Source organism: Leptodactylus fuscus, chromosome 5 (genome assembly GCF_031893055.1).
Source record: "Leptodactylus fuscus isolate aLepFus1 chromosome 5, aLepFus1.hap2, whole genome shotgun sequence".
NCBI classification, from domain to species: Eukaryota; Metazoa; Chordata; class Amphibia; order Anura; family Leptodactylidae; genus Leptodactylus; species Leptodactylus fuscus.
Window position 1 is genome coordinate 120,611,244 of NC_134269.1, and position 27,801 is coordinate 120,639,044.

The following is a 27,801-nucleotide window of genomic DNA, read 5'->3' on the forward strand; positions in this document are numbered from 1 at the left end:
TATATTTTCTGCATAGAGTCCACTTCTAATACACACAAGTTGAAATATAAGCCATATAAAAAGTTGATTACCTTTTAATATATATCTTCCAAATTGTATTTACAAAGTTGCTTAACCTTTTCCATAGATTTATTGTCTATATAAGATTCAAGCCCCAGTGAGAACACCAATGTAAATGTTGGCGGTCTACAGTATGTGCATCACTATGGAATATGTTGGCACTAGAATATAAGAAACTGTGCAATATATCATATTACCTGGAGAATGTAATATATTTCTTTATAAGTGTACTTTCCTTTTCGATACTTTCACTCATACTCTTATTTATAATAGCACTTGAATCCATATCCAACCTCACTCACACAAGTCTATAGAGGAGGGGGCTATTGTTGGCTTTCTAGTTGATTTATTGCTTCATATAAAGGAGTTCAAGGAACTTAGATCTTAGTTACAAAGTCTATTAGAGTTTAGTATCTGCAGTATCCCCAATCGGCTATATTTGTCTTTTCTAGTAACCTCCTTCTCCTCTCCTTTACCTGTAAAAGGATGTTAAAAGTAAGATTCATAAACTATTCAGGCATTAAATCTGCATCCATATTCAAGATATTATTGATAATTTATTATAAAAAATAATTATCAAATGTCTGCAATCTATAAAATTGATTATTCACTTGAAAATGTATGAGAACATGTGGTTTATTTTTCTTCTTTACACCTTCCTTATGGTTTTTTTTTCTCTCTCTTCACTTCAAAAACTTGTTATGTGGAAAATATAGAACCATATATTTATTTTGTACCACAGAATGGCAACCCACAAAACCCATACTGTCATGGAATAGAAGGTGTGATGGAAGCATACTACAGAAGCTTGAAGAGTGTGCAGCTATATGGACCTACAAATTTTGCCCCAGTAATTAATCATGTAGCAAGGTAATATAATTATGCTTTCTATATCAATGCTAGCCTGTCAGGCAGAGTCTCTGTGTTTGACTACAAGACAAATAAGATACAGTTATCAGAGATTATTGCCAGGCATCCTGCTTTGCTGCTTAGAATGTTACGAAACATTCTGGTAATTATTAACACTATAGTCATTGCTTTATACTAGACAACATCAATCTTGTGTATTTTGCTTGCACATCACTGGTTTAATCCATACAATAGAAAAAGGTAGTGTTTTATAAGATTCTGCCGATTCCTTAAACCTCAAATTGATACAATGTGTTATTTATTTTAATATATAGTATCATGGTGAGATACTGTATATGTTGTGCATACTTTTAGGCAGAACAAAATATTCAAGTATCAATAGGCAGTAAAATCTAGCTGTTTGCTTTACACGTCTAAAGTACTAACACTGCAGTTGAGTTGGTCAGTCCAAAAAGACAGATTTATTAATATCTATATCATTATTAGCTTTCTGGCATACAAGGTATAAAAAGATATCTTTTAATTTCAGAAGAGGTGGTTTTGCTACTATCTATTCTAATTCTAACATTTCACATTCTTTATTGTACAGTATATACTTTCATATACTGTACAGTATATAGTAATGACCTTAACTCACCTAAGAGAGATAATGTACAGTAGAATTAAATGTCCATTATAATTCATGTTAAAAAATGAGGCTGAGATGCATCTAAATTTAGGACTTCAATTCTAGTTTCTGTACATCTCCTTGTTTTCCCCCAAAAATAAGCCATTTATTTGATGTTCATTGTACACTTTTAACACTATATTCACATTGTTGTAAAGGTTCATCTTAAAATAATTTGACATTCATGAGATACTTCATGTAAGTAGGGTATTTCTACATCATGCTTCTGCTAGCACAAATGTAATTATTATTCTTGCTTCACTGTCTTTGTTGTTCCTGCACTTACTATATCTTGATGGAAGTTCCAACTATCGAATCGAATATTTACTGTTTGAATCAATTTAATTTTAGCACTACATAACCACTCAGTCATCTCCGAAAATTACAGCTTTCTAGTTTTAGTAAAGAATGTCAGAAATTATGAGATTAGCACTTACAGTAGTAAATTAGCAATGGTGTTGTCACAGCCTAACATATGTGATACATGTACTTTATTTTAGAAGATGCTTATCATACAGAACTAAGCTTAAATGAGAAATACTACATTCAGTGACAATGTTAAAGTGGTTTTCCCATCTCACTGTTTCAGCAGCTTTGCCTGCTGTTTCTTCTTCTCACTTCCTGTATTCCTTATCAAATAGTCAAAGCCAGCCCTCCCCAGCCCACAGAACAAGACACTGTGAAGTATCACAATACTTACTATGATTATTATAAATCTAATATAAATGTATGTATATGCACATGCTTGTAGAGAAAGGACTCAGTGTTACCCACAGGGTTTGCATAGAGAGATTACAGATAATGCAATTACCTGAATGGCAGAGCTGTAGATAACAGTGAGAGCAGTGAGTGACATCACATGTCTTATCACACAGGTCAGGCTTTATGTAAATGCTGTGTAAACAATGAGATGAATAATTTCACATAGCAGGCAAACAAAACAGCCTTGCTAAAGCATAATATTTAGGAAAACTCTTCAATTTACATAAGCTAGCAGTATAGATAGGTTCCTTAAGGTGGGAATACCCCTTTAAGTATTTTGTATACTGTATGAGTACGAATACAAAACAGGTCCTCCAACTAGAAAGATCTAGATATTGGGGAAAAGAATATGCAAATAAGTCCTCCTAGTGGAAAAAAGATAACTTTCTCTAGCACTATTGTTTGGAACAGTGATTCCCAAAGTGGTCCAGGTGGACCCTTTGGGAACTCAGCCGCGACGCAAATTTCTATCGTTAGATCTAATCTTCACATTTTTTGACGAGCTTTGGGAATATGGTAGAAATGTAGCACCAGGGGGTCCACTGAAACCAGTATAATTTTGAAAGTGGTATACGAGAAAAAAAAGTTTGGGAACCTCTGGTTTGGAAGTTAACTCCCAATAGATCAATGTTTGGTTTTCCTGAAACCTAGTAGCATGATTAAGAGTAAAGCCAAGCCAGAATAACTCCTCCAAAAGAAATCATCCACAGGCAGCTGTTTGGAAGTTATTCTCTCATCGGTGCAAAGCTCACAAGCTCACTAAGTGCTCTATCAACAGCTGTGTGCTAGCCATTGTATTAAGAGCCAGCACACTATACATATTGGTTCTCTATGACCCTGTGTGACCGATCTGAGAAAAAAAATAGGGCATGCCATTTCCTGGGCCAATTTCATGAGCTTTCCTCTGTGGACTTTCTGTTTCAATTCTACCTATAGGGCATTCACTGGTGTTTCTGCAAGTATAATCAACATGCTGAAATTTCCAAAAACACGATGGATTTGAAATTAATGGGATTCACTAGAATCCCATCCGCTTTGCTATGACTGTAAAACACTGTATTTTTTCCATGACCTTTCCGGCCCGGCTTAATTCTTTATTTAAATAAGGATCTTTGAGCGCAGGGGGAGTTTTCTTTATTCGCAAAAAAGTCCAGATTCCTATACAGGGTTTGAAGGGTGAACATTGGGGAGGTTACTTAGGCAACACCTTTTGAAAGTGGCCCAAAGTGAAACCAGTTATGATTCCTTGTGGGTTCACTTCCCACTATACATAACAATGCTACTTGGTTTTAAGGAAAACTAGGATAGGAACTGATCTATTGCATACAACCTTCTAAAAGCTGGCATTAGGGTAAGTCCCTTTTTTTTTTCCATCAAAGAGGACTTATTTGCATATTCTTTTCCTAGATTTCTTAGCAGGGCATGCATACACTAATAGGTCCCTGCATGTTACAAAATCGCCTGAAAAGGCAAAAAGGCTCCTTATGGAGAATTATTCATTGCAACATTCTTTGCAGGCAGTGCAGCCAGTGCTTTATAACTTGCAGCTTGGCAGATACATACAGTATATAGGTATGTGAGAAAAGTTTCAGTAGAACTTGTATTTTATTCATTTAAATCCCTACTGATTCTGTGCTGAGAAGTTGAGGGGAGGTCCTATTAGTATCTGGCTGGTATAACCTAGCACAGGCATTTAGAGACAGCTGTCAATTGCTAAATAAGACCACATGTCAGCTAAATGTACATACGGCCAAAATGCTCTTGGGTACTTTAATACTAAATACTGTAATTGTATGTCGCAATTTATTAACAAACTATAGTATCTATTATGTAGATTACTGGTAAATAAAGGTAAGACCATACGGCGTATGACATTGTGAAACAAAAATCAATATCATACAGTATAGATAAAGGTGTACAAGCAGAGACATGAAGCCAGTGTTAACAATGTTACTGTTATTTGAAAGTGAGTGCAAAGTGTCTTGCATAGAATTAACATGTGCTGGGAGAAATGTTTCTGATTGAAATCTATACATCTTAGGCCATATTCAGACATGGTAGATTTCCATGGAGATTTTCTGTCCAGCATTAATAAATCAGCAGTAAATTACAGTAAGCACATCATATGTCAAAGAGGATTTCAATACCACATTTCCATATACAGTAGCAAAAAAAAAAAAAAAGAAAAGAATTTCAGGACATGCTGGAGATTGTCACATCCACGGTGTATCTATTATCATGATAATTGGCTGATTCTCTCAGGAAAGTCTACCCTTAGCAATGTGGTTCAGGCATAACTGAGCTCAGGATTTCACGATTCTTGTGCAGTCATTATTACAAAGTCTGAAATATTCATTTAGAATTTTTTCTTTCTTTAACTAAAAGTAACAATTATTATTCTCATTCTTTTATGTAGATATGCTGCCTCAATAAAAGATGGCTCCCAGTACTTTGTTTTGCTGATTATTACAGATGGAGTTATCTCTGATATGGCTCAGACAAAGGAGGCAATAGTCAATGTAAGTGATTTTCCCATACCGTATGAATAAAAGCTTCATATATTATTGTTTAGTGAATAAACCTTTTTCTGGCTAATTGACTGAATGAAACTAATAAATATGCAGTTACCCTTCTACGGTATATATTAGTTTCCCCCAACTAAGAGCATTAGAGGACAATACAGTGAAAATAGTATTGAGCAATATCATATTACACAGATGTAGCAAAGTGTAATGTGTATATGTGTATATAAATATCACAGAATACAACAAAAGCCATTGAAAAAGCTTAGTTGAAATTCTGTGTCACAATGGATTTTGGAGAGTGTCTATGGAAAGGTTTGCTCATTCATCTAAAAGAGTATTTGTAGGACAGACGCTGATGTTGGGCGAGGCAGCTTAGCTTGAAATCTCCATTCTAATTCATCCCTCAATGTTTGATAAACTAGAGGCCAGGGCTCTGTGTGGACCAGTTAAGCTCTTCCACATTAAACTCATCCAGCCAGATCCGTGTGAACCTTGCTTTGGGCACTGTAGTAAAGTAATACTGGAACAGAAAGGAACGTTCTTCAAACTATTCCCACAAAGTTGTATACATGCAGTTGACCATAATTTCTTAGTATGCTGAGGTACTAAGATTACCCCTCACTGGAATTATGGGGTCTAGGCCCACTCCTGAAAAACATCCCAAAGCATTATCCTTCTTACAAACTTACAATTGTCACAGTCCAGACAGACAGGTGAGTGTGAGTGTTTGTTTTATTCTTTGTAGTTGTATCATTTCTAATTTTAGCAACAAATTAAACTTTCTAAATTTTTTTTTCTGTTTCATTATTAAATACCATAGATATATTTAAGTTTATTATGAACTCTGTTGATTCGACTTACTCCTGTCATATCATATATTTACTTATGTGATGAAGCATGTTGATGATTCTGTTGCTCCCATTCATACCTGTTAAACGTATTAACAGCAGGGCACAAGGCTGCTTGTGTAGTAATAATGGCTAGAGATGAGCGAACAGTGTTCTATCGAACTCATGTTCGATCGGATATTAGGCTGTTCGGCATGTTCGAATCGAATCGAACACCGCGTGGTAAAGTGCGCCATTACTCGATTCCCCTCCCACCTTCCCTGGCGCCTTTTTTGCTCCAATAACAGCGCAGGGTAGGTGGGACAGGAACTACGACACCGGTGACGTTGAAAAAAGTAGGCAAAACCCATTGGCTGCCGAAAACATGTGACCTCTAATTTAAAAGAACAGCGACGCCCAGCTTCGCGTCATTCTGAGCTTGCAATTCACCGGGGACGGAGGTTTCCGTCCAGTTAGCTAGGGGTTAGATTCTGGGTAGGCAGGGACAGGCTAGGATAGGAAGGAGAAGACAACCAACAGCTCTTATAAGAGCTAAATTCCAGGGAGAAGCTTGTCAGTGTAACGTGGCACTGACGGGCTCAATCGCCGCAACCCAGCTTTCCGCGGATCCTGAATGGAATACACTGACAGTGTATTCCCGTATACCCGATATATACCCCCGATACCCGTTCCAACGGTGTGCCCCCCCACCTTCACCCCAGAAATACCCTGCAAGTCCCCTAGCAATAGAATTGGGGCTATATACACCCACTATTTTTGCTACTGCCATATAGTGCCATTGTCTCACTGGGAATTCAAAGAATATATTGAGGTTACAAATACCCTCATTTCTTCCTACTGCCATATAGTGCCATTGTCTGACTGGGAATTCAAAGAATATATTGGGGTTACGTGCACCCACAATTTTTGCTACTGCTATATAGTGCCATTGTCTCACTGGGAATTCAAAGAATATATTGGGCTTACATATAACTTCAATTCCAGGGAGAAGCTTGTCAGTGTAACGTGGCACTGACGGGCTCAATCGCCGCAACCCAGCTTTCCCAGGATCCTGAATGGAACACACTGACAGTGTATTCCCGTATACCCCATATATACACCCCAAATCCCCGTTCCAACGGTGTGCCCCCCCACCTTCACCTCAGAAATACCCTGCAAGTCCCCTAGCAATAGAATTGGGGCTATATACACCCACAATTTTTGCTACTGCTATACAGTGCCATTGTCTCACTGGGAATTCAAAGAATATATGGGGGTTACGTGCACCCACAATTTTTGCTACTGCTATACAGTGCCATTGTCTCACTGGTAATTCAAAGAATATATTGGGGTTATGTGCACCCACAATTTTTGCTACTGCTATATAGTGCCAGTTTCTGACTGGTAATTCAAAGAATATATTGGGGTTACGTGCATCCACAATTTTTGCTACTGGTATATAGTGCCATTGTCTGACTGGGAATTCAAAGAATATATGGGGATTACGTGCACCCACAATTTTTGCTACTGCTATACAGTGCCATTGTCTCACTGGGAATTCAAAGAATATATTGGGGTTATGTGCACCCACAATTTTTGCTACTGGTATATAGTGCCATTGTCTGACTGGGAATTCAAAGAATATAAGGGGGTTACGTGCACCCACAATTTTTGCTACTGCTATACAGTGCCATTGTCTCACTGGGAATTCAAAGAATATATTGGGGTTATGTGCACCCACAATTTTTGCTACTGCTATATAGTGCCAGTTTCTGACTGGTAATTCAAAGAATATATTGGGGTTACGTGCACCCACAATTTTTGCTTCTGGTATATAGTGCCATTGTCTGACTGGGAATTCAAAGAATATATGGGGGTTACATGCACCCACAATTTTTGCTACTGCTATACAGTGCCATTGTCTCACTGGGAATTCAAAGAATATATTGGGGTTATGTGCACCCACAATTTTTGCTACTGGTATATAGTGCCATTGTCTGACTGGGAATTCAAAGAATATATGGGGGTTACGTGCACCCACAATTTTTGCTACTGCTATACAGTGCCATTGTCTCACTGGGAATTCAAAGAATATATTGGGGTTACAAATACCCTCATTTCTTGCTACTGGTATATAGTGCCATTGTCTGACTGGGAATTCAAAGAATATATTGGGGTTACGTGCACCCACAATTTTTGCTACTGGTATATAGTGCCATTGTCTCACTGGGAATTCAAAGAATATATGGGGGTTACATGCACCCACAATTTTTGCTACTGCTATACAGTGCCATTGTCTCACTGGGAATTCAAAGAATATATTGGGGTTATGTGCACCCACAATTTTTACTACTGGTATATAGTGCCATTGTCTGACTGGGAATTCAAAGAATATATGGGGGTTACGTGCACCCACAATTTTTGCTACTGCTATACAGTGCCATTGTCTCACTGGGAATTCAAAGAATATATTGGGGTTATGTGCACCCACAATTTTTGCTACTGCTATATAGTGCCAGTTTCTGACTGGTAATTCAAAGAATATATTGGGGTTACGTGCACCCACAATTTTTGCTACTGGTATATAGTGCCATTGTCTGACTGGGAATTCAAAGAATATATTGGGGTTACAAATACCCTCATTTCTTGCTACTGGTATATAGTGCCATTGTCTGACTGGGAATTCAAAGAATATATGGGGGTTACGTGCACCCACAATTTTTGCTACTGCTATACAGTGCCATTGTCTCACTGGGAATTCAAAGAATATATTGGGGTTATGTGCACCCACAATTTTTGCTACTGGTATATAGTGCCATTGTCTGACTGGGAATTCAAAGAATATAAGGGGGTTACGTGCACCCACAATTTTTGCTACTGCTATACAGTGCCATTGTCTCACTGGGAATTCAAAGAATATATTGGGGTTATGTGCACCCACAATTTTTGCTACTGCTATATAGTGCCAGTTTCTGACTGGTAATTCAAAGAATATATTGGGGTTACGTGCACCCACAATTTTTGCTTCTGGTATATAGTGCCATTGTCTGACTGGGAATTCAAAGAATATATGGGGGTTACATGCACCCACAATTTTTGCTACTGCTATACAGTGCCATTGTCTCACTGGGAATTCAAAGAATATATTGGGGTTATGTGCACCCACAATTTTTGCTACTGGTATATAGTGCCATTGTCTGACTGGGAATTCAAAGAATATATGGGGGTTACGTGCACCCACAATTTTTGCTACTGCTATACAGTGCCATTGTCTCACTGGGAATTCAAAGAATATATTGGGGTTATGTGCACCCACAATTTTTGCTACTGGTTTATAGTGCCATTGTCTGACTGGGAATTCAAAGAATATATTGGGGATACAAATACCCTCATTTCTTGCTACTGCTATATAGTGCCAGTTTCTGACTGGTAATTCAAAGAATATATTGGGGTTACGTGCACCCACAATTTTTGCTACTGGTATATAGTGCCATTGTCTGACTGGGAATTCAAAGAATATATTGGGGTTACAAATACCCTCATTTCTTGCTACTGGTATATAGTGCCATTGTCTGACTGGGAATTCAAAGAATATATTGGGGTTACGTGCACCCACAATTTTTGCTACTGGTATATAGTGCCATTGTCTCACTGGGAATTCAAAGAATATATGGGGGTTACGTGCACCCACAATTTTTGCTACTGCTATACAGTGCCATTGTCTCACTGGGAATTCAAAGAATATATTGGGGTTATGTGCACCCACAATTTTTACTACTGGTATATAGTGCCATTGTCTGACTGGGAATTCAAAGAATATATGGGGGTTACGTGCACCCACAATTTTTGCTACTGCTATACAGTGCCATTGTCTCACTGGGAATTCAAAGAATATATTGGGGTTATGTGCACCCACAATTTTTGCTACTGCTATATAGTGCCAGTTTCTGACTGGTAATTCAAAGAATATATTGGGGTTACGTGCACCCACAATTTTTGCTACTGGTATATAGTGCCATTGTCTGACTGGGAATTCAAAGAATATATTGGGGTTACAAATACCCTCATTTCTTGCTACTGGTATATAGTGCCATTGTCTGACTGGGAATTCAAAGAATATATTGGGGTTATGTGCACCCACAATTTTTGCTACTGCTATATAGTGCCAGTTTCTGACTGGTAATTCAAAGAATATATTGGGGTTACGTGCACCCACAATTTTTGCTACTGGTATATAGTGCCATTGTCTGACTGGGAATTCAAAGAATATATTGGGGTTACAAATACCCTCATTTCTTGCTACTGGTATATAGTGCCATTGTCTGACTGGGAATTCAAAGAATATATTGGGGTTACGTGCACCCACAATTTTTGCTACTGTTATATAGTGCCATTGTCTGACTGGGAATTCAAAAAATATATGGGGGTTACGTGCACCCACAATTTTTGCTACTGCTATACAGTGCCATTGTCTCACTGGGAATTCAAAGAATATATTGGGGTTATGTGCACCCACAATTTTTGCTACTGCTATATAGTGCCAGTTTCTGACTGGTAATTCAAAGAATATATGGGGTTACGTGCACCCACAAATTTTGCTACTGGTATATAGTGCCATTGTCTGACTGGGAATTCAAAGAATATATTGGGGTTACAAATACCCTCATTTCTTGCTACTGGTATATAGTGCCATTGTCTGACTGGGAATTCAAAGAATATATGGGGGTTATGTGCACCCACAATTTTTGCTACTGCTATACAGTGCCATTGTCTCACTGGGAATTCAAAGAATATATGGGGGTTACGTGCACCCACAATTTTTGCTACTGCTATACAGTGCCATTGTCTCACTGGGAAATCAAAGAATATATTGGGGTTATGTGCACCCACAATTTTTGCTACTGGTATATAGTGCCATTGTCTGACTGGGAATTCAAAGAATATATGGGGGTTACGTGCACCCACAATTTTTGCTACTGCTATACAGTGCCATTGTCTCACTGGGAATTCAAAGAATATATTGGGGTTATGTGCACCCACAATTTTTGCTACTGCTATATAGTGCCATTGTCTCACTGGGAAATCAAAGAATATATTGGGGTTATGTGCACCCACAATTTTTGCTACTGGTATATAGTGCCATTGTCTGACTGGGAATTCAAAGAATATATTGGGGTTACAAACACCCTCATTTCTTGCTACTGGTATATAGTGCCATTGTCTGACTGGGAATTCAAAGAATATATGGGGGTTACGTGCACCCACAATTTTTGCTACTGCTATACAGTGCCATTGTCTCACTGGGAATTCAAAGAATATATTGGGGTTATGTGCACCCACAATTTTTGCTACTGGTATATAGTGCCATTGTCTCACTGGGAATTCAAAGAATATATGGGGGTTACGTGCACCCACAATTTTTGCTACTGCTATACAGTGCCATTGTCTCACTGGGAATTCAAAGAATATATTGGGGTTATGTGCACCCACAATTTTTGCTACTGGTATATAGTGCCATTGTCTGACTGGGAATTCAAAGAATATATGGGGGTTACGTGCACCCACAATTTTTGCTACTGCTATACAGTGCCATTGTCTCACTGGGAATTCAAAGAATATATTGGGGTTATGTGCACCCACAATTTTTGCTACTGGTATATAGTGCCATTGTCTCACTGGGAATTCAAAGAATATATGGGGGTTACGTGCACCCACAATTTTTGCTACTGCTATACAGTGCCATTGTCTCACTGGGAATTCAAAGAATATATTGGGGTTATGTGCACCCACAATTTTTGCTACTGGTATATAGTGCCATTGTCTGACTGGGAATTCAAAGAATATATGGGGGTTACGTGCACCCACAATTTTTGCTACTGCTATACAGTGCCATTGTCTCACTGGGAATTCAAAGAATATATTGGGGTTATGTGCACCCACAATTTTTGCTACTGCTATATAGTGCCAGTTTCTGACTGGTAATTCAAAGAATATATTGGGGTTACGTGCACCCACAATTTTTGCTACTGCTATACAGTGCCATTGTCTCACTGGGAATTCAAAGAATATATTGGGGTTACGTGCACCCACAATTTTTGCTACTGGTAGATAGTGCCATTGTCTCACTGGGAATTCCACAAATAATTTGGGGATTCATTCACCCTACATCTCAGGCTCTTGCCATATTCACCCAGGTTGTCAGTGCTGCACCAGCTCGTTCCCAGACAGCTCGGCCCGAAAAACATGTTACCTATATAGAGGATTTGGACAATGAAGACAACATGTTCTAAATCTAATGTCTGCACCTTCTCCAGAATTAAAATAAAGGCAGCGTTTAACTTTCAAATAGCACTGCACAAAGGAAGAGCTTATCAGCTTGTCTCATGACATGCTACTGAAAAGTGTCATTTGTATATCTTAATGTAAATATAGTTGTATAAGCTTTTTGGGTTTTAGGCACTGCCAAGTTATTTATTACCACCCGCTCCCTTATAATGATGATGACGCCAAAGTCACTGTGGGTGTTCAGAGCTCACAGCTTTGGTTGACATTTGTCTTGCTCTCTGTCGGTACCAGCTGTCTTTTTGGATACCGTAAAGTTATGTTGACTTTATTAACAGCTATAGAAGCTTTAGCCAGGTTGTGACGGTGTGTAACCCTAACAACACTAAGTGGGATACACATTAATAGTCAGTCTATGTACGCTAAACGTATCACTGAAGTAATTTTTTTTCCCTCTCCCCTAATATAAGAAAGGAACAGACATTAGACCTAGACCGGGGTTCAAGGCTTGTAAAAATCCAGTATTATTTGTTCTTCATGATGTGAAATATGTGTTGAAAAGCAACCCAAGATGAAGTCAGCCATGTGTGCCAGTGTGTTACTTGGCATGCCTTTGCTGGCCCCAACTGTAAGGGTCACTCTCCATTTCCTCCATTTTCCACTCCCCTTCACACCATTTGTGGTGAAGCAATGGGATGCACTGAAGTGCACCCTCTAGCCTCATGTGGGACAGGGACATCAGATGCCACTCCAACCCCCTCGTCTTCCTCCGCCAGCCAACGGTGCGAAGATGAGAGGAGTGTGCTCTGAATGTTTTCTGCCTAGCAGAGGCTAGTTCTCACTTACGAAAATGGCCCCACTTTGACCTGTATATCAGGCACAATGGTGTAGGTTTCAAAGAAACATGGCACCAACAAGTTGGAAAACGTGGGCCATGCGTGGACCGTGTTTGAGTCTGGCAAGCTCCAGATCTGCTACCAGGTTCCAGCCATTATCACAGGCGCAAAAATGCCAGGCCCCAGGTGTAGCAGGGAAAAAAAAAAGCCATCTCAGCCAGGATGGCATCCCTGACCTCGGAGGCACTGTGCTGTCTGTCCCCCAAGCTGATCAGTTTCAGCACGGCCTGCTGACATCTCCCCATGCCAGTGTTACAGTGTTTTCCGCTAGTAGCTGGGGTGGAGGTTGCAACATCGTAGGGTTTCAGTCTACTCCTGCCATGAATTTTGGCCTGGGAGAGGAGATAGGCCACCCCAGTTTGCACCCGGGGAACAGACTCCACCACATTCACCCTGCCTGTCATTAAAGATAAGCACTGAAGCATCCCTGACCACAGGCGCTTGTCCATGTGTCGGTGGTCAAGTGGACCTTGCAGCAAAGCGCAGAACTCTGGGCCCGACTGATGTTATGGGACACATGCAGGCGCAAGGCAGGGACAGCACACCAAGAGAAGTAGTAACGGCTAGGGCCAGCATAGGGAGGTGCCCCAGCTGCCATCTGCTGACGGAAGGCCTGGGTCTCCAGAAGCATAAACAAACACCAACATCTCCAGGGCCAGCAGTTTATCGATGAGGCTGTTAAAGGCTTGGGCATGGGGGTGGGTTGTGTTGTACTTCTGCCTGCAATGAAAAGCTTGGGAAATGTGGAGTGGCTGGGAAGAGGCGCATGATGGTGCAGGCCAAAAGGGCGCATGAGGGTGAACTCCCCAATGTGTCAGAGATAGGTGTGTAGGTGTCCTTGCATCATATACTTGCACCATATTTGGCTTTGGAAGTTAATTTTGTGCCAAAAAGTGGTTAAGACAGCGATCCCTCAGCTACTCCCGTTACACTGTCTAGTGAAATTACCATCTTTGGAAGTGGACCACCACTTGTAAGATCCCAAAGGAAGCAGGCAAGAGATGTGCAGTGCAGAAAAAAAGATGAGAAAATAAGTGTAGGCTGTAGAGCACAGAGGGATCGGAGAGGACAGAGCTGGTGTCGGCCAGGTATTCCCACAACATGCGCCTATACTTGTCCCTCCTGGTGACACTAGGCCCCTGAGTGGCAGTAATTTGTCCAGGGGGGCCATTAACGTGTTCCAGACCTAGGAATAAGTCTTTCAACAGGGTAGAGTTTTGCATGCCTTTGCTTCTACCCACTGTTTTTGCTGCTTAGCTTCCCTCCACATCTACACTGCTTTCACCCCTAAACATCACCCCAGTTTATGCCTTTGTTTCTACGCTGTTTTTTTTGTTGAATTAGCTTCCCTCCACATCTACACTGCTTTAGCCCCTAAACATCACCCCAGTTTATGCCTTTGCTTCTACCCTGTTTTTTTTGTTGAATTAGCTTCCCTCCACATCTACACTGCTTTAGCCCCTAAACATCACCCCAGTTTATGCCTTTGCTTCTACCCAGGTTTTTTGTTGATTTAGCTTCCCTCTACATCTACACTGCTTTAGCCCCTAGACATCACCCCTGTCCATGTGGGGTCGGTGGCCTCGTCATCCACCAACTCCTCTTCCAATTGCGCACTGGCCCCTTACTGCAAACCGCACATGACCACAGCTTGCCCTGATGGCAACTGTGTCTCATGATCCCCACTTAGGTCCAGACAAGTCGGTGGCGGGTCCAAAACCCCAAAATTGGAAGGAAATGGCGGATGCTGCAGTATTTCTAACACCTATTCCTGGTGCTCGGGCCTGGTCTGTGTTGTACCCTGCACCCTGCTTAACGCAGCTGCCATATCCGAAGTTGTGCTGAGCGCATGCTAATGTTTCGTGTCCAGTGCAATGGATGGGATGCGATTTCACATAAGTCTGCCACCCATGGCCACTCATGGTTGAGCAACTGAGGGAGTTGACTTTGACGAACCCGAGGGTTTTGGAGTTGGAACTACATCAAAGGTCTGTGCTGCTCACACACTCTGCTCAACACATGATATGTTTAGTGCCAGCAGTGTGGAGACGTCGCACAACAGCCGTTGTTCCAGCAGGTACAGGCGTTGTAGGAGTGCATAGAGGCTAGCAGCGGCAACTATAGACTTTAAAAACTATCCGCACAAGCGCCACACTTTCACCAGTAGCTCAGGAACATTGGGGTACCTTTTTCAAAAGATTAGCAGCAATGATTTAAAAACGTAGCCCAGGCATGGAATATGTTGCAGGCTGCCAAGCTACAGAGCCGATCCCAGGTTACGGCCATTATCACACATGACAACATGCCTGGGCCCAGGTGCAGTGGCAAAAACCACATTGCCGTCTCATCGAGGATGGCATGACTCACTTTGTAGGCAGTGTGCTTTCTGGCCCCCAAGCTGATGAGCTTCAGCACGGCCCGCTGACGTCTCCCCACACCAGTGTTGCAGCGTTTCCAGCTCGTAGCTGGGGTCAATTTAACAGCGGAGGAGGGTGGTGTTTCAGCCCTCCTCCCAGGAATGTTGTGTGGGGAGACAAGTCAGGCCACCACATTTTGCGACCCGGTCCACGCCTCAACTACATTCAACCACTGTGCCAAAATTGAAAGGTAGCGTCCCTGTCCGCATGCACTTGTCCATTCGTAACTGGTCACGTGGAACTTTAGGGCTAAGCGCTGAATTTAGGGACCGCCTCATGTTTGGGGGAAAGTGCTGGTGTGGACGGCACAGTGCGGTGGCGCAGTAGACACTCTGCCCAAAAAGGGCAGAGTGTCCCCCAGCCGGGATTCCAACATCTCCTGGGCCAGATTTCTTGAGATGAGGCCGTTGAAGCCTTGGGCATGCGGGTGGGTTGCGCTGTACTTTAGCATGAAATGAAAGGCTTGGGAGATGGGGAGTTGCTGGGAAGAGGCGCATGATGGCGCGGGCAAAAGGAGAAATGGCAGGAAAAGGTGAGGATGAGGGTGAACTCCCCAAAGTGTCAGAGGCAGATGTGGAGGTGTCCTGGCTGCTGGTCTGGACTGCAGCGCCAGCCCTGTCAACAGTGGGAGAGGCAGTGGCCGCCAGGCCAAACAACGATTATCCTGCGCTTGCTCTCACCCACTGAGCCCAGGGCTTGCCTTCCAAATGATGGCACCCGCAAGAGGTGGTGAGATTCCTCTCTGCAGATCTCCAACCCATCTTGGACTTGCAAATTGCACTAAATTTGTCATGTAACTGACATGTATATGATGAGTCTATCCATTGTCTGTTCATTTTGGTGAAAGTCAGCCTGTCAGCTGACAGACAGCTGTGCTTGTCAGTGATGATGCCACCGGCTGCTTGTACCCCCAGTTTTTGCTGCTTAGCTTGCCTCCACATCCACACTGCTTTTGCCCCTACACATCACCCCTATCCATGCCTGTGCCTCTAGCCATAAGTCTGCCACCCATGGAAACTCATGGTGCAGAAAGTGAGGGAGCTGACTCTGAGGAACCCTTGGGTTTTGTAGCTGGTACTCCATCAAAGGTCTCTGCTGCTCACACACCCTGCTGAACATACGGTATCTAGGGTTAGAGCATGTGGTGACCTCGCACAACAGTAGGTGCTTCAGGCAGATGTAGGCCTTGCTGGAGTGTATTGCGGCTAGCTCCAGGTACTGTAGACTTGGGAAAGTGGGTGTCCAAGTGCCGCACTTTCACCCTTAGCTCAGCTAATTTGGGGTATGTTTTTAAAAATCATTGCACCACTACATTGAACACGTGGGCCAGGCATGGAACGTGTTGGAGGCTGGCAAGCTCCAGAGCCCTCCAACAAGACAAAAAAAGCCTGGCCCCAGGGGCAGCGGGGATAAACAAATTGCCATCTCATCCAGGATGGCATCCCTGACCTCAGAGGCAGTGTGCTGTCCGTCTCCCAAGCTGATGAGCTTCAGCCCAGCCTGCTGACGTCTCCCCACACCAGTGTTGCAGCGTTTTCAGCTCGTAGCTGGGGTCAATCTAACAGCGGAGGAGGAGGAGGGTGGTGTTTCAGCCCTCCTCCCAGGAATGTTTTGTGGGGAGACAAGTCAGGAAAATTCTTGAAACAGGGGAGAGTTTTGCATCTTTGCCCTTGCTGCCTATGGACATCCCTTTGCCTCTAGCCACCATTTTCCCTGCTTTGCTTGCCTCCACATCCACACTGCTTTTGCCCCTAGACATCACCCCAGTTCATGCCTTAGCTTGTACCCCCAGTTTTTCCTGCTTAGCTTGCCTCCACATCCACACTGCTTTTGCCCCTAGACATCATCCCTATCCATGCCTCTGCTCCTAGCCATAACTCTGCCACCCCTGGAAACTCATGGTGCAGAAACTTTGGGAGCTGACTTTGAGGAACCCTTGGGTTTTGTAGATGGAACTCCATCAAAGGTCTGTGCAGCTCACACACCCTGCTCAAGATATGGTATTGTAGGGTTTCAGCGTGTGTGAATGACGGACAACAGCCTGTGTTTGGACAGATGTAGGCCTTGCTAGAGTGTTTTTAGGCTAGCAGCAACTCCTGTGCACTTGCAAAAGTGGGCGCACAAGCGCCGCATTTTCAACAGTAGCTTCGGTACATTTGGGTATGTTTTCAAAAAACTTTGCACCACTAGGTTAGACGTGGGCCAAACATGGAACGTGTTGGAGGCTGGCAAACTCCAGAGCCGCTACCAGGTTCCAGCCATTATCACAGGCGTAAAAATGCCAGGCCCCAGGTGTAGCAGGGAAAAAAAATGCCATCTCAGCCAGGATGGCATCCCTGACCTCGGAGGCACTGTGCTGTCTGTCCCCCAAGCTGATGAGCTTCAGCACCGCCTGCTGACGTCTCCCCACACCAGTGTTTTAACTTTTTTCCGCTAGTAGCTGTGGTGGAGGTTGCAGCGTCCTAGGGTTTCAGTCTACTCCTGCCATGAATTTTGGCCTGGGAGAGGAGATAGGGTACCTCAGTTTGCACCCCGGGACCAGACTCCACCACATTCACCCTGCCTGTCCTTAAAGATAAGCAGCATCCCTGACCACAGGCGCTTGTCCAAGTGTCGGTGGTCAAGTGGACCTTGCAGCAAAGCGCGGAACTAAGGGCCCACCTGATGTTGAGTGACACGTGCTGGTGCAAGGCGGGGACGCCACACCGGGAGAAGTTGAGACGGCTAGGGACGGCATAGTGAGGTGCCACAGTTGCCATCAGGTCCGGGAAGGCGGGAGTTTCAACAAGCCGGAACGCCAACCTCTCCTGGGCCAGCAGTTTAGCGATGTTGGCGTTCTAGGCTTGCGTGGGTGGGTGGTTAGCGGTGTATTTCTGCCGGCGCTCCAATGTCTGAGAGATGGTGGGTTGTTGTAAAGAAGCGCCTGATGGTGCCTTTGATGGTGCAGGAGAAGGAGATAAGACAGAAACAGGGGAGGATGAGGGAGAAGTCAACAAAGTGACGGAGGCAGATGAAGTGATGTCCTGGCTCGTCCTCTGGAGTGCATCACCAGCACTGTGAGCAGAGGCAGTGGCATGAACGGCGGGCGACGTTTGTCCTGCCGTTGCTGCCTGCCACTGATTCCATTGCTTGGATTCCAAATGACGGTGCATTGAAGTGGTGGACAGGTTGCTCTTCTCAGGGCCCCTACTCGATTTCGAGAGGCAAATTGTGTAGACGACACTATATCTGTCCTCGGCGCATTCCTTGAAAAAACTCTACACCTTCGAGAAACGTGCCCTCGATGGGGGAGTTTTTCTGGGCTGGGTACAAAAGGGAACATCTTCGGACATTCCGGGTCTGGCCTGGCTTCGGCAAAGCAGCTGACCTCTGCCTCTGGACATGTCTCTGCCTCTAGCTACCCTTTTTGGTGCTGCACCTGCCTCAACATCCACACTACTTTCCCAGCTTGACATCCGCCTTGTCCAGGTGGGGTCGGTGTCCTCGTCGTCCACCACCTCCTCTTCCAACTCCTGTCTCGCCTCCTCCTCCTGCACAATGCTCATGTCAACTGGCTGCCCTGACAGCAACTGCGTCTCATCGTCGTCGATGAGGGTGGGTTGCTGGTCATCCGCCACCAAATCGACCGGAGATGGAATGGAGGAGACTCTAGTGTTTGAGCATCTGGACACAGATACTCGTCTGTTAGGTCCGTGGAATCGCGAAATGGAGGGGCAGGTTGCGGTACAGTCAAAGGAAGGGAGAACAGCTCTGGGGAGCAGGGACAGTTGGGGTTATTGTTCTGGGAAGATTGGGAATTTTGGGTGGAAGGAGGACAAGACTGTTGGGTAAGAGGAGGTAGAGGCTGACTGGCTGGTGGACAATGTGCTTTAAGCGTTATCCGACAGCCATTGCAAGACCTGTTCCTGGTTCTCGGGCCTACTAATCTTTGTACCATTCAGCCTAGTTAATGTGGAACTTTTGTGCAAAGTGCAGAACTTAGGGCCCGCCTGATGTTAAGGGACACACGCTGGTACAAGGCTCAACTCACCCTAAGTGCCAAAAACACTGCTGGTGCAAGGCTCTACTCATGCCAAGGGCCTCAATCTCTGCTGGTAGCTCAGCTTAAGGTCCTGTAACTTTGTTTGGAAGGGCTCATGTTAAGGGCTAGAAAAGTGAATTTTGGAAGGTCTTACCACATCACACACACACACACACACACACACACACACACACACACACTCAAAATGACAGTTAAGGGTGAGGGCTCCCATTTCCCATTGTCTATTCCATCCGTGGTTGTCATGGGGAACGTGATTTAAAGGGGTGGTTGTTACTGTTTGTTGAGCTTAAATTGGGGTTTGTGTTCATCCATTTGGGGAGTAAAGAAGGTTTCCAGGTATTTTCCCACTTTGATAGAGGTTTTTTGGAATGTGTAAAGTGTGTAGTTGTTAGGCTGTGATGTTGGGGTAATAGAGGGTCTTTGGTGTGTTAGATGCCCCCAGACATGCTTCCCCTGCTGTCCCAGTGTCATTCCAGAGGTGTTGGCATCATTTCCTGGGGTGTCATAGTGGACTTGGTGACCCTCCAGACACGGATTTGGGTTTCCCCCTTAACGAGTATCTGTTCCCCATAGACTATAATGGGGTTCGAAACCCGTTCGAACACACGAACATTGAGCGGCTGTTCTAATCGAATTTCGAACCTCGAACATTTTAGTGTTCGCTCATCTCTAATAATGGCCTGACACTAATGGAAATCAGTTTAGGCTCTATTCACACAGAGTAACGACGGCCGTAAATTACGGACGTCTTTTCCTATAGAACTCTATGTAAACGTTTTATGACGGCCGTAAAAGACACACAAATTACACACAAATGACACCTGGCGTTACTCTGTGTGAATAGAGCCTAAGTCGCCATCATAGTATAAAGTATACTGTTGTAGAATTTCTTCTATTTTACAATTCTATTTATTTAAATAAAATAGAATGTATTATGTGGAAAGTAAATGACTTCAAAACCATATGCTGCCTTTTAACAATATACTGTAATATTAAAATACAAGCACAATTTTAATACACATATTTGGGAAATGCATGGATATGGGTTATTGTCTTCCTTTGTGCTATATAAAGTTGCAGAAAGCTTTGTATCAATAAACTATGGTTGTGTGTACAAAGATTCATTTACGCTAGGTTCACACTAGCATTCGGGTCTCCGTTCTGTTGTTTTCGTCTTCTGCTTGCAGAAGATGGAAACCACAGACCAGGTCCGGCCGTGAGCGGTGTTGAGCGTTTTGCGCTCTCCGCCGCGAAACCAGTTTTTTTTTAAATCGGACACAGAGTACTGCATGTCCGTCACTGTGTCCGATTTAAAAAAAAACGGTTTCGCGGCGGAGAGCATAAAACGCTCACCGCCGGACATCTTTCAAACCCATTCAAGTGAATGGGTATGAAAGAGTGCTGCAGGTTTCCGTCTCCTGCTCTGTTCGGGTGCAGGTTCGGGTGCAAGTGCTGCAGGTTTCCGTCTCCTGCTCTGTTTTGTGCAGGAAACGGAAACCTGCAGAACGGAGACCGGGCGCAGATGTGAACGAGCCCTTAGGAGTTTAATCTGTGGGACTGAGTATACTGACTGTACTGTTGGATTTTTCTAGTACTTATTACTGTGTGTTTGCACTTAATAACCATAGTGTAAACACTGTGATTTTGCTGCTGCAAAAACACAGCCGCAAAAAAACGTTTTATTTTCCAGTACTTGCAAAGTTGATGGGATTCTGGCTTATCCCATCCGCACAGTGCAGAAAAATATCTGCTGTGGACATGTTACTGGGGTTTTCTGTATATGTATTTTATTTATTTATTATGCTTACTTATATATACGTATAACAAGCAAAAAATCTGCAGAGAAAAATCTGGAGAGTTTCTGTGAAAAGTGTCGTGGGAAGAACCGCAATACATTTCCGGTGCAGTTTTTCCTTAAATAAGACTTTATCAAATTTTTTTAAATGGTCCCTACCAATTTAAAAAAAAAGTACCACAAAGTCCTGATTATATAGAGACAGATGTAAATGGCTGTGTCTCTTTTTCATAGGCAAGGGCATACATAGACAGGACATATCAATGTTTTGCAGTCAGTTGTGCCTTCTATGGGGCAAAAGGTCACCCGTGTACCCCTGCCTTGACATTTTCTTGATACGTCGGTTATTCGGTCATTGCTTTGCTTTAGGCAGAGTGTCTATATTCTGTTCCAAATCTAGCAGATGTACTTGCTGTAAGGAAGAGGACTCTAAAATATTTATGGTTACATGTTTAAAAATAGTTGTTCTGATAAAGCAGGATTGTCTTTAATAGGAACATTTTTGGTAGAAAGGAGGCTGATGCCTACAGCTAATAGAAAACTATGAGGTCTAAATCATGTAAGTTTTGTGTGGTCATTGCTATATGCTGGGCAAGCTATAAATTATATTTAATCATGTTAGTAAGCTAGATCGCATTTACTTGTAAGCAGATTAAGTGGTTGTAGGAAAATTACATAGTACTTGGCTAATAGTGTGTAATTTGTGTCACAAACACTTTCACATGATATAAATGGCCAGCTCTTGGAATTTCAGAATATCCTTATATTTACCAGGGATCTTCTGCTATCATATTGTGCTTTAGTCAATAATTATGTTACTAATACGAGTCTGCTTTGTCACATGTCACACAGAACAACCCTTAGCTTTGAATGAGTTTAAATTGAGTCTAAATATTTATATCTGATGATTTCTATACAGAGAAAATATACAATTGTATTCATTAGAATGACAATAGAGGCCTTAGAATGAATGTTATAAATCAGTTACCTCAGTTTAAATAATGTATACCAGTAGCCAGTATGGAAGTTTAATTCCACTGTACGGAAGACGAATAAACCCCCCCATCTTAAAGAAGAGAGATACATTTAATGGGTATTACCATCTTAACTACTATATATTCAGATGTGTAGCTCAAAGAGGACATTTCACCACCTCCAACAAGTCCACTTATTTACATCATTTAACAGGTACTGCTTCACTGATTCTGGGACTATTGGAATTTTTTCTCTATCCCTTACTTTTCCTTTTGCTGTTCATTTTGGTGTCTGATATACTGTTTATGCTCTGTACTGTCAGAAGGGCGGTGTTAGGCAGGTGCAGACAAGGGGTGCGATTCTGAGCTCTGACACTGGCTGCCTCTGATTGGAGCTCTGAATCACACCCCCTGCCTGATACTGCTCTTTGATATTACAGAGCACCTCAGGCACCAAAACTAAGTGTATGTGTTGCTCGGGAATGGAATCAGTGGAGCAGCATCCATTACCAGATGCTAAGAAACTTTTACAGTTTCAGTGTTTACATCTGGTTGCCTGGATTACAGACCACTTCTTTGGTGGGACTGTTGACTCAGTCCTTGCACCTGATCATTTATATTCTCCTTTCTGCTTCTCTCTGCATGTTGCTTTCAGCTGCTGAGCCCTGACAGGGGCTAGAAAAGTATCTTGATCAATAACTCAGAGATAACTGTACAGTTTACAACAAGCACAAGTAGGCTGGCTGTTTGTGTGAAAAACCAGGAAGTGGAAGGGGGCATGAGGGCAGGGCCATCATTGGGGAGGAGACAGACTAGACAATTGCCCAGTGTACATGCCAATACTGTGTCAGCCTGAACAGAGCAGGGAACGGAAAAGTCCCTACTCTGCCATAGACTAACAGTAACACACAGGATGTCACAACGCATTTGGTGTGATGATGTCATTAGGCCACCTATATATTATAATAGCACCTGTTATAAATAGTCCTCCCTACTTTATAACAGTCTCACAATTATAATAGCCCCTAATATATAATAATTTCTTCCTTATAATAGCCCCCTTACATATTAGCCTCCCCCTTATAACAGCTCTTCGAATCTTTAAGCCTTCAAAACCTTCTTCTGACTGTGTCATTGGCACAAATGTTCACCTAGACTGCTAGATCTTCCCAATAATAAGTAACCCATGTTTTCAGATTACAATGTTTCCCTAAACATTATATTCCCTTCCACCAGCACCTACAGAATTTGCTATAGTATTTCTAAAAAGTAACTTTATCTCTATGTATCTTCTACATACAGTATTGCTATGTTGGTACATTTGGTCTACAATATATTATTTTCTTTTAAAGGCTTCCAAGCTTCCAATGTCCATTATTATTGTAGGAGTGGGACCTGCAGAATTTGATGGTAAGATCTATGTCTCTGTCTGTGTAATACAGCAGTTTGTATTTTATGATATATTGTAGGAATTTTCATTCTCTTGTATTAAAACTTTTAACCTGATATTTTATGAGATGTACAAAATATTGTTTTATACACATAACCTATGAGTTTTGTTTCCCTTGCCTTGTCGGGTAAAATAAATACCTGCCAACCTACTTCTCTTTCAATCACATAGTAGCAGCGTGTATAATTTCCTCTATTCTGTAAAATGTGAGTCTGACTGTGACCACAAAGAACTCTCACGGCTTTCAGGATCCTGAATCTGTAATTGCATATGTTTTATTTTATATGTGTTGTATGCCTTATTTGCTAAGTGGTACACAACACAATAGCTGCTGTTTATACAAGTCAAGTAAATGAGCGGTTATCCTTAAGAGCTTTGTAATATGAAACAGTTGAACAAAACAATCATGTCTTAAAAATGTCTGAAATGTAAAATTGGAATCAGACAAGAGCATGTTTATAAGCCAAATGCACAATTCATTGGAAAATAAATGTGCAACTGACTGATACTTTGGCAGAATGCTTGCCACAAGCCTACTGCCTGAAACAATCGATATGTGGTGCAATAAGTCAATACAGAAAAAATGTGTTTTTCTGCTTTTTTTTCCCCCCCTTTGTCTGGCAAATGCTTCATGATGAATTAATACAAAGAATGCCTTTTGTGCTTTAGAAAGATGACATTTCAAAAGCCCACTACTGTATGCTACATACTTTTAGTTCTTTTGTTACTTGTATAGCTTGATATGCTTGTTTTCTTTCTGGTAAAATTGATTTTTCACTATTTTATTGACATTTATAAAGTGGAACTATTGACACAAGAACTTGCGCTTTATTATCTTTTTCCATATATAGAACATGGGAAAAAATAGTAGGGGTATTCATCATATGTAATCACAAAAAAGGGTATTTTTAAAGACCCACCATCCGCCTTAACAGTACGGCAGATGTCAGGAAGGGGTTAAGTTGGCCATACACATTAGATTTTTGGGTGATATTTAGGTACATCAATGCTCTCAATGTTTGCAGCAAATCGATGGGACACTTTAATTTGCCAAAACTAGATTGGTCATGCTGGATATTTTACATTTAATAAAGAAAAAGGAGGTGTCACACATCAAGTCGCATATATTTTTGCCCATAAAGGTGTATGGCCATGCCAGGTGCATCAACGTGTCAGTCCAAAACCAGAAATTCACCACGTATCAACAAATCATGCCTGGTTTGATCGCATTAAAGTCTCATAGAGTGTCAGTTTAGTTAATGTACATCTTAATTCATATTTATTACTCAGGATCCTAAAATATCTGTTGTGATTGACTTATCTTCAATACAGTTTGATGAATAAAATATATCTTACTTTTTCATGTGAAAGCCATGATAGAATTGGATGGTGATGAAGTCCGGGTTTCATCAAGAGGACGATATGCAGAAAGGGACATTGTGCAGGTAAACATGTAGTAGTATTAGTTATAGCTCTTACTCCCGGTCATTGTCTTTTTAAATAATTCCTTTACCATGGAATGACTGTAAATTGGAAGGACCACAAGTGTAACAGTCCAAAACTCCACTGCACACCAGGGCATACATCATGCAGGTGTATTTGTGCTCATTTTCATTTCATTACAAATAATATTGTCATTATAATAGTTTCCATGATATCCTGTGGAGACGTTATGAAATATTATCATGTCTTACTGAGTACATTAGCTGCATCCCCATTTAAAGTAATGTTCCTCATAAATTGAACATTATAAAAGAGAGAGCTCAAGATACATTCACAACAAATTATAGCAGCTTTTCATTAATAATTCAACATTCACAGCAAGGAATTTACCTAAATAGTGTCATTTGTTCTTGATGTTGAGCTATTACTTTCCTTTACAGTTTGTACCTTTCCGAGATTACATTGACAGAACTGGGAACCATGTTCTGAGCATGGCACGACTTGCCAAGGATGTCTTAGCAGAGATTCCTGACCAGTTTCTCTTGTACATGAGATCTAGAGGATTCAAGCCATTTCCAGCTCCACCACCATACACACCAACTGGGCACCTATTACAGACTCAGATCTGACTAAAGTACAGTTCTTCCAACTTGTTGTGAAATTTTGAAAGCTGCTTGGACAGCTTCAACGTAAGGTGCACTAAAACTGATCTTTTGAAAGACCTGCTTGTGTATTTGGAAAAGCATCAGCTTTTGGATCTAGAAGATTCTGTTTACAGACCAAAACTGTAAATATGAGAGCAAGAGAAAATTTAAATATTTAATACTTGTCAAGAGAAAAAAAACAAAAACTGTTTCCTATCTGAGTCTTATTTTTGTGATCATTCATTTTTATTCGAACTGTTGGGGGAAGCACAAATCACACTTTTAATCCAAACCTTATTGTTCTCCCTATCTACTTATGTGGGAATGCAATTCCTTGGTGTCAATGTTTACATGTTACTAATTTTTAACGTTCAGTACTTTTGTAACTATTCTTAAACAAAAAAAAGAAAAAAAAAGTTTAAAATCATAGAAATCCAGTGTCTTCTACCTGGCAATAAATATAGCCACATAAAGCAATATCCCTTTAAGGATCTCTTACACAACCCAAGTCAAGGGCAAGTTCATGCACAGGTCTTAAGGAAGAAGAAACCCTGAACTTTGGCACTTATTACCGTTCATCAGATGAAACAGCTTAGAAAAATACGACTCTGACACAGAGAATTCAGAGAGAACCTGAAAATATTTAATTGTCTAGAAACCTAATCTAATAAACGTGGCCTTGTCAGATTAATTTAGCGACAGGTCATAAATACATCTACCTACCTGTATGACTGTTTTCCTTATTTTTAAGTAACTTATTTTTATGTTTTGTATTCTTATAATAAGGTGCATGGTGTCTTAATCTGTATGTTGAAAAAGAGAACTCAACATATTGGGGTTTATTATTAGCACCTAATCACATTAATGCCATAGTATATGGGCAGACGAAAATGTGCGGCAATGTGTTGAGAACCTGTCTTCCATTGCTCTACCTGAGTAATGCTAATGCAGGACTTCAGAGCACTGAGGTGTCAGAGAAATGTCTGAGAAATGCACATGTGTGTGACTATACACAAGAAATATGTTTACTAAATTACCCAAATACGTATATATGCTTGTTCATATATAACAGTACAATGTTTTTGCATGTACAGTTTTTACAGCATATTACACAGTTTTGTGCAACTTTGTGTAAAATACAATACATTATTCTAGAACTAATGGCCTTAAACACACACCCAGTTCCTCAAAATGATTGTGAATTGCCTTTAAATGATGGAAACTATTCTGTCGTTTTGTGTCAACCTTGTAACTGCTTTGTAATGTAATTTTCTTTGCATACTATATGCATAAATATTTTGTCTATTTCTATGATGTACTGTTCAAAGAGAAATTATTGTAATTAGCCCTTTCTTTTGTAAGCATGGTAACAAAATGAAATTATATCTGCAATTTTAGAGGATATATACTTATGTAATGCGATATATTAATTTTTTATTATATTAAAACTGATTGAAATGCTCATGTATTAGATCCCTTTTTGTTCATGATGAAAATTGAAATGGTCACAAAGCTTTAGAAAAGTTATGCAGCTGAGAATTTCTAATGACTAAATTAAGTAACATGAAATGGCTTTGTAAGCATTGAGGAGGTTAAAGGTGCAATGTCAGTGAACCTTTTAATAATTTAATGGATCAAATGGTGACAGAACTATCCAGTACATGATAGGGATTTTAGCAGGCAGCTTTGTGTGATTACGCTCAGAATAGCAATCAAGTGACTGTGTTGCTATTACATGCAAATAATTTTAATGGAAACATTTAGAGGTCGTACATATAGATTTTCCTCTAGCAACTTTATTTGCAATACTTTAAGTATTTGTTTATGTATGAAAAGAACAACCAAAAAAAAAAATATATATATATATATACACAGGGTAATTAAAAAAGAATGGTGCAACTGTATAGCCCGGCATTCACAACCGAGAGATTATAAAACAAATTTATTTACATGAAAAGACACGGTATCTATCCAAGTTTTTTCTATATGCTGCAAATGTTTGATGTGCTTTCCATTGATAACCTGGCAGATGTCTAAGCGCTAGTGCAGACACGGAACGGCATATCCAGTCTCAGGTCATTCAAATCCTATGTTAGGGGAGATGATACATTGGAGCATATTTATCAATAGAAGTCCGACACTTTTCT

At 41.4% G+C, this 27,801-nt stretch overlaps 1 protein-coding gene across 1 annotated transcript in view; it reads left to right on the top strand.

Moving 5' to 3' along the window:
* CPNE8 (copine 8) overlaps positions 1-27,105 on the top strand; it is a 190,145-nt gene extending 163,040 nt beyond the window's left edge. Inside the window, exons 16-20 of the mRNA XM_075274153.1 lie at positions 803-930; positions 4,776-4,878; positions 23,470-23,527; positions 24,939-25,012; positions 25,451-27,105. Coding sequence (XP_075130254.1) covers positions 803-930; positions 4,776-4,878; positions 23,470-23,527; positions 24,939-25,012; positions 25,451-25,639 — 552 coding nt within the window. The 3' untranslated portion in view covers positions 25,640-27,105. The remainder of the gene's footprint in view (positions 1-802; positions 931-4,775; positions 4,879-23,469; positions 23,528-24,938; positions 25,013-25,450) is intronic.
* The last annotated feature ends 696 nt before the right edge of the window (positions 27,106-27,801 follow it).